This window comes from Antedon bifida, chromosome 7, assembly GCF_963402885.1.
Source record: "Antedon bifida chromosome 7, ecAntBifi1.1, whole genome shotgun sequence".
In the NCBI taxonomy this organism is placed as follows: domain Eukaryota; kingdom Metazoa; phylum Echinodermata; class Crinoidea; order Comatulida; family Antedonidae; genus Antedon; species Antedon bifida.
The window spans coordinates 3489217-3504410 of record NC_136232.1 but is presented as its reverse complement, the minus strand read 5'-3'; the positions used below and the strand labels follow the sequence as shown (position 1 = coordinate 3504410).

The following is a 15194-nucleotide window of genomic DNA, read 5'->3' as shown; positions in this document are numbered from 1 at the left end:
TTTATTAACTTTATTATAGCCTACTCAGTAGTTTAATGCACTTTAAATTATTATTTTTAGAATACGTATACTTGACATAATATTTACAGTGGCTTATATACGATATATATATATATATACGAAACTCGTTTTCCAACTGCTCACTTTTGAACCGTAACTGTATGTTTTTGACAGATTTAAACGGGTCATCTTCATTTGATAAACATATTTATTTGTAATGTTTGTATTTATTTTAAATAAATTATTACTTATCAATAAAAATAAAAACCAATTAGATAGTCACATAAATTGTTTGTTTAAATGCACTAAAACGGTGATATATGTATAGGACAGAGGAAAGAACTATACGGTTACTGGTTTTCTGATTCTACTTTGATGAATTCATGTTAAAAACGTCGTATTTCGGATTTAAGTTGTATATCTTAAATATACTGAACAGTTTTCTGAATGTATTTGACAATGGAGACAAGAAAATACCGTTCTTTCGAAATAAGGTATTTTAAATCCGTATTCTCCTGCTCAGCATTAAGACATAATATAAGTACAATTGACCATTTGCAATTCATTACCATCGAGCATCTAAATTTAATAATCAATCATGGCGATTTAATGATCATGATAGTATATTCACACAGTAAGCCTAAACATCGTTTTCGAGTCAAGAAAAGACTTCTATAATACGAATAGTACGATTCTTTATATAAAAAATATCAAAACAGAACGAACAAAAAACCCATTGAACAAATTATTTGTAGTTTATCGTGTTACTGTAAGCGTTTATATACTTTTCCCAAAACCAATTTAAAATACAACCGAGGATCAACATATGATATGATAATTTTTGAACTCGTCCAATAAAAAAAAGAAATTTTGAAGTAAAAAAAAATATTTTTTAGATACAATAAAATATACATCAATTTTCATGTAGAGTTCATGTTTAGTATAATTAATTTCAATCAGTAGTACTGGCGTACTATGTAATTAAAGTAAGAGTACAATCGACCTACTTAAAATGGTTGTTTATTCCTGTTTTGTAATTATTTACTCAAATCGTACTTTTTGATGGTAGGTCACGTGTTATTCAATTCAATTCAAGTTCACATTTTTTTGGCCAAAATCGGTAAGGACCTTATCCAAGAAAAGACCATTATAATTCTCTAGTAGTAAGCCCTTTTACCAAATAAAGCAACAGCAAGTGATTGAGCCGAATGAGGAACGCTTCAAAATGTTTATAAACATTAGGATAGCTGGCCTATCGTAATCGTAATCATATAGGTATTACAAACAGAGACAATAATATATGTAACCACTACAGATCATAGCTCAAAAAGCCATTTAAAAGAGTCGTTTACAATATTTGGATTAATTTTTTTTTTATATGCTAATATTTTTATATATATATTTTTTAATAAACATATACAATATGACAATTTGGAGCATTCCTTGCTCGGCTCAATCACTTTCGCCTTATTTAACCAGTTGCTTTATTTTGTAAAGGGGCTTACTACTAGAGAATATGCCCTTTTCTTGGGTAAGGTCCTTGCTGTTTTGGTTAAATCACTGTCGCCTTATGTTAGCTTGCCATTGTTGCTCTGTGGAACTTGTGCATATGCTATTTTTGGTAGCCTGGTTACTACGTCATCTTTTGCAGATTTGTTTTAAAAACATAAATTAAACTCGTCAGTATTCAAAGGATAATTAAAAAGGTGACCTCCATGGTGACGTCCACAGCGACGAGGCTGACGATATTAAAACGCTCAAAAAGAATATAATAATTTGTATCACAGAAACGGTATGGCTATAATAATTGCATCATCGCTAGAAGCAAACTTGATTTGAATAAGGGGAAAATCTCATTTAGATGAGATTTGAGAAATTTATGGTTATTATTCTTTTGATATAAGATACCGATTCATATACTGTTTAAAAAAATAATGAATCGAGCATAATATAATGGTATGATTATTCTTATATTGTTTAAAGGTTTACATGGCGAAATCAAATGTTGATATAAGTTTGCTGTACACCACAAATTTATATCATGATTATTCTTATTATGGTATAACCGTATGTTTTAGTAATAGGCTTAATGGCATTAACGCAGTGTGTCTTACTAATTAAAAAAAGGTTTATAATATCTTTTCCTAACAATTAATGGCAAACATGTAGAATAGAAATGCACACATGTAGCAGTTTGCCCATCTTCAAATATGACTGTATAGGCCTATGTGGATAGTGTCTCCTTTTCAGGGGAAAATGGAAAACGGTTTCCTACTTTCTAGGAGTTTTATCAGATAATCTATATTGTTTTGACAACTCTTGAAAGATGACCAACAGTGCTGATTTTGCCAGTTTTCTCTAAAAAGTTTTTAATATTACAAAAACAAAAATTAAAATCTCGATAAATTATTGGCGCACAGCATTCTTTATTAGCGTATAATTTTTGCTAATTCTAGGCGTACTATAATATTACTACATTACAAATCTTCCAAAACCTCGTATCTCCATTTATATCTAAAATCGAGGAATCAAATTGTACCCATTGTTCATGGGTATCGTCACAATATTGAAATTTTTTTTTCTTAGAGCAACAAAAGCAAATTAAAGCAGAAAACTGTGAGAGTTTTTTTGTTAGAACACGTAGTTTCAGATGCTTATACGAGGATTTTAATGGTACAAACGAGGTTTTGAATAGGACGTTTTGGAACTAAAATCAGATTAAAATCGTAGAAAAAAGTTCATTAATTCATGAGTTATTTTAGTGTTTTATGTGTTTTACTGTGTAGTTTGATATTGTTTCCAAATAGAATATCCTAATAAACACAAAACAACTTTTTTACATGTACCTATAATCAAACGTTTGTAATGATATCTTAATAATATTACGTTGTTTCAAAACGTATACATAGAACTCTATTTATTAGTTCATAAAACTACACAAATTTACATTTTTAAACGCACATATCCCCAATATTACACCGAACAAATGTAAAATTGTTAGCTGGGATGATACTATTATTGATTAAGGCTCTGTATACACTATCAAACTAGTTTACACAAATATGTCATTGATACGACGTCACCGTGTCCATTTATGTGCACATCACATCATCACATTTTTTGTCACATAAAGGGTGTAGATAGAGCTTAACGGACATTTATGTGGTATTGAATACAGTGTATGACTTCGAAGTGCCAAGTTTTAGTACGCAATTCAAAATTGGGTCCCTGTGGTTCTTCGTGTTAAAGTCAAACGGTTACTCCCATTCGCACGTGTATTCATCAAGTTTGGTCGAAAAAAAGTAGGCCTACATCTCAACACGTGGTGTCTGTATTTTTGACTTAAAACAAACATCATCACCGGATTTACTAGCGTCGCTAAGACATAGCATAGGACACTTGGAATCAAAATAATGTTCATGAAACGCTGGTAAGCGATTTCATCTGTCAAAAATTGAACACCTATGGTTGCTATGTAATACGGAAGCATACACAACCCATAGATAATGATTATCAATAGTAGTGATTTAGTCAAACGTATACGCTTCGATTGTTGCTTAGCAATGGCCGCGTTTGACCTCTCACAGAGTTGGCGGCGTATACTAAGCACCAGTACCTTCGCAATTCGTATGTAATTGAAGCCAATGACAAATAAGGGGATTACATACAGACAAATGAATACAGTTACTTCATGAATTTGAGCCATTGTCGTTCCATGATCCAGATAGTTGCATTGGTTGTCCTCTTCATGCGCCATAAAGTAAGTCGGGATGACGGATAACAATCCGATAAAATCAATGGTGATGATGTAACAAGACACTCGACGTGTACGAATCGTGCGGTGTTCAAGCGGCTTGGTGACAACCATATACCGATCATAACTTATAGCACAAAATGAATAAGCTGAAGTAGTCAGTGAGTACATAGTTACCATATTGCTGAGTTTGCATAAAAAATCACCAAAAGGCCATATCCACGTTACCCAAGTATAAATATTCAACGGTAGCATTATTAAAATAAACGCAATATCGCCAACCGCAGCGTTCACTATCAAAATATTTGTGACGTTTCGTAGGTCCTTGTTCAAGAGAATAGTTAGACTCATGATTAGGTTTCCAATCACACCAAAAGCACCAGAAACACACCAACATAAAAAAAATGCGAGATTAAATCCATATTCATCAGATTCAGCTGTAGCGTTGATGTAATCAGTTCCATTTTCCATGTTGATATATGGTAAAAATATACCAAAATCGCCAAAACAATATCACAAAACCTTTATTTCGCTTACCTGCTGAATTGATTATCTAATACCAATCGGTAAAAACAAAACTCATCTTCACAACTTATGTTCAAACCGTTAGTAGGTATTTACACACAATTCACAGGATTCAGTAATTAACGATGACTGTGCTCGGTAGTTTTCTAGATTCCAACGAATCAGATATTTCTCGACAGCGCATGTCCTACTGTGTGAAAATTTATCTATGTGATCCTAGTTAAAGCAGGTTTTTCTTTAATTTTAAAAACGGACAATAATAACACGACTCTCGGTGCATAACAAACTATAAAACACACTTATGTTGAAACAAGAACACAATTTGTTAAGTTCTATCAAAACAGTTTCATCGTATGTTAAAGATACCCGGAAGACTCAGAAGCAATGTACACTTTTTTTTCTCGAAAAATACCAAGTAATTTAAGCCAACACAACAGCATTTCATCACAACAGAGATCGAAATAATGAGGTTTGTAATTTCATGCAATTTAAGTAAGTTCGCCGATTGTGTGGTAAATGCAAACAATTACTGTACACATCGGTAAAGGCTCATAAATCAGTGTCATATTATAGGAAAAAATATTCGAGGTGATCTGCGTGTGTTGGTAGGCTACTATAGGACATGGAATATATCTATGCGTATGTCAAAACGTTTATTGACACCGCTTAAGACGTGGGAAAGAACAAATAATAACTGAGGAAGGCGATTTCACCATATAAGTATCAATTGATAACCATAACACTCCCTCCCCCCAAAAAACCAATAAAACGAAAAAAGTGATGGGAAACAATAATATAATGCAAGGCAAAATCCGCCAATTTAATCCTACGGTTATTTTGTTATGTAATAGCTCCACTCATGTTCAATAATTGGAGCGTTTACATTTATTGCTTTCAGGCCTCAATTCAGATAATCCAATATAAGCCGGTGAGGAAGGGGAAGTAGGATGGGATGTTGTAATACGCGACGTGAGAAGAAACATCTTTCTGCTATAACAGGAGGGAAATTGTTCATACCATATACATTTAATAATCTAAATTGCAATCATATTGATATTTTTAATGATAGGCTTGGTTATTTTAAGAGGAAGATTATGTGTTCATTTCTTGAACAGCCTGCATAACCTGTTTGATCAATATACATTTTAAATTGAAACTGTCTATGGCATTCTGATCTATTTTTTTTTATATATATTTATATATTTATATCTGTATTTTATTGTTAACCGTTTTTGATGTTGTATTGTTTTATGTTTCAAACCTGTTTGTGGCGGTATTTATCGCTGTTGGTTTGGATTGAATAAAATAAAATAAAAATAAACATCCATATGAACAATCGAACCATCGATGTCTTCCCCAGAATTTTTGACAAACATTTTCTAACGGTAAAAAATGAACTTTACACACTTCATTCGTATCTCAACTAAAAATAGTAGAGAGAGGCCTACGTGAATATCTGCACATACCTACAACTCAACATGCAGATGATTTATAATACCAAAACCGTTTATAACATTTTTCCCGTAGGAAGCACTGAAGAAATAATGTATCGTTGATATCATTGACATCAAATCATGTTCTGAATCTAACCCTCTAAATAACTCCTCGCTCTCTCTCTCAGTGAAGGAAAAATGGAATTCGCAGGGTTCGAATCTAGGAAACAACTCCATGGAAATTAATCGTTTCAGAGGCAATTAGTATAGTTTGGTTTCTCACGCGTCATGCATATCAATTAGGCCTAAAGTAGATGAATATAAATAATATAAATACATAATTCAGATAATTTTTCTACGAAAAGAAAATAGGCTATCCTTTTACATAGTAGGCCTACCGAGAAACGGCTGAGTAGGCCTAATTAATCTGTCGCACTAAGAAGATCGATAGTGAGGATAGCGTACAAGAGCATGCTCATGGAAATACCCTAAACACTAACTTGAATCCTAACCCTAATCTTATTTTCCACTAGACGAATTTGTTTCCGCGAATCGAAAGCGCCAGCTTATGCACATGCGTATTTATGTTTCCATCTTCCAAATCCTTCTCTACGCATGCGGAAAAGCTGAAGGTTTCCGCCTAGTGAAAAATCGGCTTAACCCTGCCTACGCTCGTGATTTTGCAGGAGATTATTTGATTTGAGCGTCAATAGTTTTTAGAAGTGAGTAGGCTCTTGTCTTGACATCTTAAGCCATCATTGAGTGATCATCAATGGCCGACATTTAATATTGTATCCAACCGACATTTAACGTTGGAAATTATATATTTCTGTTCTCACCAGCTGTTCAATTATGTGGCCAAATGAAATTGTGTGCTGTCCAATAATAATAATAATAATAATACCACATTTATATCGGATCCAAGTCTTCATAAAGTATTAGAATCGCTCGAGTTTGAACCTTTTATGGATTAAAAACAATGATTTATAACATTATTATTAACGTCGTCACTATCCATCTTAAAAAACATTATTAATATCATCATAACTAATTCAGATTGTTATTTCTTCAATATCATCAGCACAGTTGTCAAAATTATTTTGTTACGATGAGCTGGATATATCATTGCATCATAATCGTCACTGTTATTCGTTGTTATCAATAATCATTATCATCAATAATAATGATCATCACAGTACTCACTCAAACTGTCATGGTCAAGCGGCCATAATATTATTAGCAACATCATCACTAATATCAACATGAAGAGATGTATTGTCATCCAAATACGAAAGTTAAAGAAGAAAAAATGCAACTTTAAATAGGTCATTTTGTAGTTTAATAAAATCATTCACTTTCGCCAATTTACACACAAAAAGTTAAAAAATGATTCCGCTTATAAAGAAAAGGCAAAATATACAGTTACATTTAAATCTTAATGTATTTTCTGTCCTTTTTCCTAAAATAATTAGGTAAATATTTCGTTGCTATCCAATTTTGGTTCAATTAAATAACTATGATGTATTGAAATGCCTCATTCCAGCGAGTATTGTTTAGAGAGTTATATACTTTTCTTTACATTTATTACAATACAAGGCCTATCTTTAATAGTACAGTACTTTCGTCAAACAAAATAAACAGTTACATTTAAATCTAGGCAATGCATTTTCTGTTTTTTCCTAAAATAACTAGGTAAATATTTAGTTGTTATCCAATTTTCGTTCAATTAAATAACTATTATGTATTGAAATGCTTCATTCCAGCGAGTATAATGTGTAAAGAGTTATATAATTTTCCTTTGTGATAATATAAGGCATATCTTTAATAACGTTACTAGGGTAATTTCGTCATTGTCATTGCTACTTTAAATATGTTAAATGTCTCCATCGCTATACAAATATCATCATTATAAAAGATATAATCACCACAATAGTCATGCTTATTCATCATTATTCAGAAAAATTAGACAAACATTGAACTTATTTCACGTTACAATTCAGTTATTTGAATAAAGATCTCATTCAAATGACGTCATACAGTTTTTGACGTTGATTTATTACATTGTTTTTAGTTCCCTGGAACTCATACATTTACACGAAACAAATGTTCATATTATTCAACTCTATCACAAAGGTTTAAAAATAATTGTTTTCGTTGAAAACTACATGAAAATAATAGAGTATGTGTAGGCCTATGTTATGTTTAAACACAATATAAAGAGCAACTAACTGTTGTTATCGTTATATACAATGTAATGCATTATTTATTTTGATTTTAAAAAAGTAAGTCAAAAAGGTCCTTTTAACCATAACATAGGTTATATACATGAGTGAGAGGAAGTACATTGTACACATTTGGAATTACGTCATCATCTTTGTTGCTCTTTTATAAAGCTTGGTTCTCTCTAGGACGCAACACAAAAACGTAGGCGCAACGCAATAAGTGAACTTTCGCTTGTCATTGGTAAACTCGCTTACGCTGTATTTTCATTGCGTTGCAAACCAAGCTTAAGGTTGGAACAAACACGTATCAACACCGTGTTTCGTTGATCCTTCGCATGTGATTGATCAAAATAGGCCTCTTGTGTTACGTATTTTTACACTGCGCCATGGACACTATTTTATATGCATATTTACAGTTGAAATAAGATAACTTTCATCGTCGTCGTCCATTTATAGATTTCTCACCACAACGTAATCGTCATCAGCATAATCAATGTAAGATCAATCTTCATGATAATGATCAAAGTAGTCATACTATTTTACGTCATTATCAGCATAACCCGGTCATTAATCAATCCTAATTCAATCAATCATTCATTTTCATAATACTAATCCTAATACTTCATCATAACCATTAAATCATGATCACATTCGTCGTTATCAACATCTTTATTATCATCAACATACATTCATAATAATTATCGTCATCATTTGTCAGTATCACTACTGTATTTTTTTATCGTAATTGTCGATCGTAAGTTATGATATGCATTATTCATTATTTTATGCCATAATTGATGTCATGCATTCGCGATGTTTGCCGTAAGATGTTTTGAGTTTAGTCAGTTTTCACGTATTTTAGGTGTTCACTATCGAAACAGACGCACTTGCACTGGAGCTATAGTCTTTCCTCTGATTCGATTTATGGTACCTCACTAGAACTTTTGCTGATTCTTGTTTTACCGCCTTACAAAAACTTCTATTATATCCAGTAATGAAGAAGAGGACACCTGGGTTGACGAACGACGAACACAACAAACAGACGAGCGCAAAGAAGTAAAACTTTCCAGCAAACTTATTCAATCGTTCTACATCGTGAAACATAAACTGATAACTAATAGAAAAGATATGTCTTGGTAACAAACATAAAGAATACACCACAACCATTACAAGCAACGTTCTAGCAAGACGAATGCGTGAATCCGTGTGGTGATTAACGCCGTGACGTTTATTCGTACTGACGCTTTTAAATAAAACGATTGCAATACGAACGTAGTTAAACGCCGTCAGTAGCAACGGCGTAACGTAGGACACTATGAATACTAGAAGAACGTATACTTTTGCGAATGTTGTTCCGTGTTGAAGGTAGTAGCATTGTGGACACATGTACATAGGTCGATGTATCTCCTGCGCTGTGATAATTTTTGGAATGCTTACAACGATCCCAACCAGGTTGATTATTAGCTGGGTGAGTATTGTACGTTTGGCCGTCCAGGCTCTACCGGGTTCCAGTGGATACGCAACTGCGACGTAACGATCAAAACTCAGTGCTACAAAAGTGTAAATTGTTACGGCGCTTGAAAAATGTACCACTCCATTCAAAGCTTTACAAAGCAAGTCACCGAACATCCAAGTAGAAGTTAGAAAGTAACTAACATTAAAGGGAACAAATACAATTAACATGATTATTTCTACAAAGCAGGCATTTACGATTAAGATTATCGCTGAAGATCTCATTTTTCGGTTGATCAATATAATGACGATTAATAAAACGTTAGCGATTAATCCAACAGAGCCTAGTACACACATCACAATTATAAGATTTACTAAACTTTCATTAAACCGCCTGACACATTCTGTAGAGGTTGTAGCAGTAGAATTGTACATAGTTCCTTCTAGTATATCAGTATAATTAATATATGATTCCATTTTATAAATTGCATTTATTATATTGGAGACTCTAGTAAAACACTTGCTATCGTAGAGATATGCATAAAGCACCCAAAATCTGCAATTGAAAAAAAAAACAAAACATAATGTTACTTGATAATGCACTTTTTTTACTGAATAGTGTTTCGCTATTATTTCTTCCATAAAGGAAAATACAGGAGATATAGGGCTTAAAAGTAATCAGTTAGCTCAGTCGGTAGTATATTGCTAGCAGTATTTTGCTATAGTTTTCCTATAAATAAAATACAAAAGATAAACCACAAATAGCCCGGTTAGCTAAGTAGGTAGAGCATGAGACTCTTAATCTCAGGGTCGTGGGTTCGAGCCCCACATTGGGCGCACTTCTTTTCCTGTACAGTATTTTGCTATAATTTTCCAATAAATGAAATACAAAAGATAAACCTCAAATAGCCCGGTTAGCTCAGTCGGTAGAGCATGAGACTCTTAATCTCAGGGTCGTGGGTTCGAGCCCCACATTGGGCGAACGTATTTTCCTGTACAGTATTTTGCTATAGTTTTCCGGTAAATGAAATACAAAAGATAAACCACAAAAAGCCCGGTTAGCTCAGTCGGTAGAGCATGAGACTCTTAATCTCAGGGTCGTGGGTTCGAACCCCACATTGGGCGCACTTATTTTTCATGTACAGTAAGTAACTGATTAATCCAAATGTGGTATCAATTATTTTGCTTGAATAAGTAACAGTCCTAACGATAATTAGAGACTAATACATTTTAGATCAAGTCACATACGAAGAATATTGTAAACACACACTTAAATTTGCACAGCCTCTGGTGATCTGTATAATGGCTTAGATGATTAGAATTTGCATAATAGATATCTGTAATTTAAACTAAAAGTTGATTACTTTTGATACTGATTATTAAAAGCCAATGCGGCAAAATGCTAAGAAATCCAAATGTTTTTCTCATCCTGTGACCTTTAATATGCCTTGACAGTAATCATAGGTATACATATCGTTTTAATGCATATTAATGACAAAGCAGCGGTACGCGTTTCGGTTTCGAAGAAATCACATAATTTGGGCGCGGTGCCTTGAAATGTTGATAAAGCTACTACGCGTTTTATACTTTGTTCTTCCGTTTAAGAACGAATTCATTATTACGGACAGTGTATGTAACAGAGGCAGATCCAGGGGCGTGGTGCGTTGAAATTACGATATTACAACCGCTTTTTGTACGCGCAAGGCTTTTTGTACGCGGAACATTAATCTTTTATATTCTTCTGTTTTTGTTAATAACAAAAATTAACGTACATAAAACAATGCATTCAACAACAGGGACGGGTCCAAACTAGACATTTTTTTATAGGCGAACTATTAGGCCTACCTATTATTTCGGAAAAAATGTGGTAAGCACACACATGACACACATTCAGTTTTTAATCTCCAGACTAAAAACATAGTAGGGCCTACCATTTGAAATAAAATTGTAATATACTTGTTCTACATTCCCAAAACTTTTCCACCTCTCCGTGCCAAAACCAGCCTACGCCTTTGAAGAATATCGATATACTTAAATCAATTCGTAATAATTAAATTGCAAATATAAAATAAGACATATATTACGGTAAAGCAACATTAAGGCTTGTATTTAGACTATTTGTAATTCGTATCAATTTACATTTACCCAGGTAAACTAAATAACACAAAAATACTTACATCACGTAGCAGGTACCGGACCGAATTCCGATCACAAAACACACGAGTCAGAACCACTGTGTTACTAGCGAAAACCATTGGCATTTACTAATCGAATACCAATTCAATATTGAGATAGAATTTATAATCACGTTAGGATAGATCGTAGGCCGGAAGGCGCTATTTAATGTACACGTCACGACAAGGTATATATAAGTTACCCGTGTGGACAAGTGACGTGAAGCGTAATGTAAACTAGAAATGCTGTCATTATATGCAGGCCTATATAGGATCGCCAACCCCACTTCAATTCACCCACAGCCTTCTGTGCTGTGGCACACAAGGCCACACATGAACACAGATATTTTTAAAAAACATTTGCAGTTTGCAATTCGATTCATTTTTTCTTTCAGAATTTCTGGTCCATAGAAATAACATACTATGCAATAAATGTTGAAATTTACTATTTATACCGTATGCTTACTTTTATTAACTTTTTTACATACACTAATTTTATTCCACCTGTGCGCCGGGACCTATTCATTTTTTTTTAGTTTTAAGGAGGCACCTTCAGGAGCCAACAAAGTGTCCCCTTAAAATGGGTATCTTGTCCTCAGAATAGGGGTTGACCGTGTGTTAAAATATATATTTCCCCTCATTTATTTATTTATTGGGTGTATCCGTTTGGGTGGTCCCTGAATAGGGGTGTCTCAAAGGAGAGGTTCCACTGTATAACTGTCGTTTTGATTTTCATTTATGATCAAATAATTACAATAAAGTTTTGCCATGTCGTTATAGCAAATCGCAAAAGGTCACCATCAAAATCAACACCATCTACTTCTTTCGTACTTGATTGTATAGATTCCTCAGTCGCTCGATGAATTCTCCCATGGTTGTTCAATTATATCACAATTCTCAGCCGAATACATAAGTGTAAACTAATCTATTGGTATTACTGTGACGTCAACTAGCTACAATTCCTAGACAATTGAAGATTGATAAACCCATATTTATATCAAAAATTATATTTTAATACCAGGACGCTGACTGATAAAAATGTGAAGATTATTTTAAAAGGGAAAACTATTTTTTAAAATATCAAGTACATTATTTGGTCACGCAAAATAAAAACAACACAATGCATTTACAAGAAAAGTGGGCCTAAAACCGTTGTGTGAGGAATAGCCTACATACTTATGCAACTTAATATTTTGTTTAATTAATTTGATGAATATGGCCTAAAGTTAAGTAATTTACACACAATAGATTGTTCTTATTGTCAAAATAAAAGAATCAAATAGATGAATACCCTGTTGCTAAATGTATAGAAAAAAGGAAAAGGAAGATTTAAGTGTTGTACATAGGTACACTCCCTGAACATATCATTGGGCTAGTGATCTAGGTAGTTTACAATTGCGATGGCGCTAGTTACAAACCGTTATGCATGATTAATCAATAGAATGACGTAATGCATACAAAGTGTTTCCGTTTTTTATGTTATTTTTCAATGAAATTAAAATAGGTTCTTCTATACTGAAATAAGTTGATTTTGTTGTTTTAAATAATTGTAAAAAATAAATGAAATTAAAACAGTAACGATATAAAAAAAGGGACAATAACATGGATGAACACCTATTTTATCAAAGTTAGTTCTTACCTGCCGTTCAGTAGCCGACTTTGAGGTGACAGCAATCAACATAAAGTTTAGTATAAATCATGATGTAACATACAAGTGCCAATTTGTTAAACATGGAGTTCGAGGTCAGTGCTCGTGCTGTGCTTGATATATTGTTTTCGATATACGATACTATATAATTCACACTGCAAATGCCAAATGGTCAAATTACACTAAATTATCTAAGAGCCAAGCACAGTTTGAATATGTAAGAGAAATCTCTGATACAAAATAATGATAATTTATACTTTAGTAAAGTAACATTTGCGGTATTTTAAAGGTATATTGATAAATAGATGAGTTAAGTTCTTCTGGTGCCCAAGACATAATTATCATGTTATGGTGACTGTTGCTTTTAAAAAATATACACCAAAAATATGAAAGTGTATGAATATGCGAAACCCTTTACTTAGTCGGTAAAAGTATGAAACTCTAAATCTAAGGGCCGTTGGTTCAAGCGCCACGTTATGCGTAGTTTCTCTATTATAAGTGTTATGTCTGTTATTTCAAAAGAAATTACGGAAATAATGTACGTCTATATGAAGTACGCAAAGCATGTTTAATTCACGGAAAGCGTGTGGTTATCATAATAAAAACAGTACAAAAGTAAATCAATGAGGCAGGATCACCTAAAAGTTATAAATAAAACATTCATGTTATAATGTGTGTATATTGCTATAGTTATACTGTAATAACATATTCAACGCCCGGTTAGCTCAGTCGGTAGAGCATGAGACTCTTAATCTCAGGGTCGTGGGTTCGAGCCCCACATTGGGCGCACTTTTTTCCTGTACAATATTTTGCTATAGTTTTTGCATGAAGGATAATACAGAAACCATACAACAAATCGCCCGTTTAGCTCAGTCGGTAGAGCATGAGACTCTTAATTTCAGGGTAGTGGGTTCGAGCCCCACATTGGGCGCACTTTTTTCCTGTATAGTATTTTGCTATAGTGTTTCCATGTATAGAAAAAAACTTCCTATAATGTTTGTGAAGTACTTGTTATGGTTTTTCCCTGAACAAAATGAATGCGTTTTGGCGATAGATAGTCGTAGTAATAATACTTAAACAAAAATACGAAAATAAAGAAGGTACGTGAAGAAGCCTCGTTAGTAGCTCAGTGGGCAGAGCATGAGGGTTGTTGGTCCAAGCCCCGAATAGTGCGCCGTACACTTGGTATTTTCAACGTGTAGTTATATTTCAAACAAAATACGAAAATAAATGGTGTACCCGAAGAGGAACGTGGCAGGCGTACATGAGGTCCTACTAGGACCGTACAGAAGTATGCACAGCGCAAGCGAGCAGCTGACCAATGAAAAGCGACATTTGTAATAAACCATCGGTCTTGATTGGTCAAATTACATGCTATGTGCTTATGACCTTGGGTTGGGTCCTAGTGGGAACATGACTCTTTAGTAATTGGTTTAAAGTGTATATGCGTTCCTCCTTGTCAACATCATTCCACATCAATGCCATTAGTCAAATTAACTTTCGCTCTTTGTTGTATGTAATTACCAAGTTCATTATCAATTAATTAAATATGTATTTTAATTACACAAATATAATTCCACTTTAATGCAATGATGCATAATCTGAACTCATTTCGGGATATCGGTTTATAAGATAGGTATCTATAAAGGACATACAACCAACCAGTGGCGTAACGGCTATGAGCGCTCTAACTGGCTAAAGTAACCCAGGGGCCCTGGAACTTATGGGGCCCCTGAGCAGTGCCCAGAGGAAAAACAGGCATTAAATAATGTCCAAAATGCTAAAACGCCCGAGGCAATCAACGCTGGAGGGTTCCTAAACCAGGGGCATCAGGTCTCCGCGCGTTACGCTACTGCAACCAACATAATTATATCTTTGCACATAAAAAATATAATGTCATAAACTACTCTTCTATACCTTCACTTCCCATTAACTGCGACGTGTACACGTAACGTCATGACCGACCGATGTTCCTGTAATTTTCCA

The 15194-nt window shown here is 33.7% G+C and overlaps 2 protein-coding genes and 5 non-coding genes across 7 annotated transcripts; 5 read left to right on the top strand and 2 right to left on the bottom strand.

The window, feature by feature from the left end:
* Positions 1-3097: 3097 nt before the first annotated feature.
* On the bottom strand, positions 3098-4225 carry LOC144848360 (allatostatin-A receptor-like). The gene has a single exon (XM_078705079.1). It carries the CDS (start codon positions 4223-4225, stop codon positions 3215-3217), a length of 1011 nt encoding a protein of 336 aa, XP_078561205.1. The 3' UTR covers positions 3098-3214.
* A 4567-nt stretch (positions 4226-8792) lies between these two features.
* LOC144848359 (bombesin receptor subtype-3-like) lies at positions 8793-9671 on the bottom strand. Its single transcript, XM_078705078.1, has one exon. The coding sequence runs from the start codon at positions 9669-9671 to the stop codon at positions 8793-8795; it is 879 nt and encodes a 292-aa protein (XP_078561204.1).
* Positions 9672-10150: 479 nt separating this feature from the next.
* Trnak-cuu (transfer RNA lysine (anticodon CUU)) lies at positions 10151-10223 on the top strand. The gene has a single exon. It is a non-coding gene; the product is annotated as a tRNA-Lys (tRNA).
* Positions 10224-10294: 71 nt separating this feature from the next.
* On the top strand, positions 10295-10367 carry Trnak-cuu (transfer RNA lysine (anticodon CUU)). The gene has a single exon. It is a non-coding gene; the product is annotated as a tRNA-Lys (tRNA).
* A 71-nt stretch (positions 10368-10438) lies between these two features.
* Trnak-cuu (transfer RNA lysine (anticodon CUU)) lies at positions 10439-10511 on the top strand. Its single transcript has one exon. It is a non-coding gene; the product is annotated as a tRNA-Lys (tRNA).
* Positions 10512-13922: 3411 nt separating this feature from the next.
* Positions 13923-13995, top strand: Trnak-cuu (transfer RNA lysine (anticodon CUU)). The gene has a single exon. It is a non-coding gene; the product is annotated as a tRNA-Lys (tRNA).
* A 71-nt stretch (positions 13996-14066) lies between these two features.
* Positions 14067-14139, top strand: Trnak-cuu (transfer RNA lysine (anticodon CUU)). Its single transcript has one exon. It is a non-coding gene; the product is annotated as a tRNA-Lys (tRNA).
* Positions 14140-15194: the final 1055 nt, after the last annotated feature.

Excerpts from the sequence above, each read along its gene's own strand:
- LOC144848360 (XM_078705079.1), bottom strand. The coding sequence starts at position 4,225 with ATGGAAAATGGAACTGATTACATCAACGCTACAGCTGAATCTGATGAA.
- LOC144848359 (XM_078705078.1), bottom strand. The coding sequence starts at position 9,671 with ATGAGATCTTCAGCGATAATCTTAATCGTAAATGCCTGCTTTGTAGAA.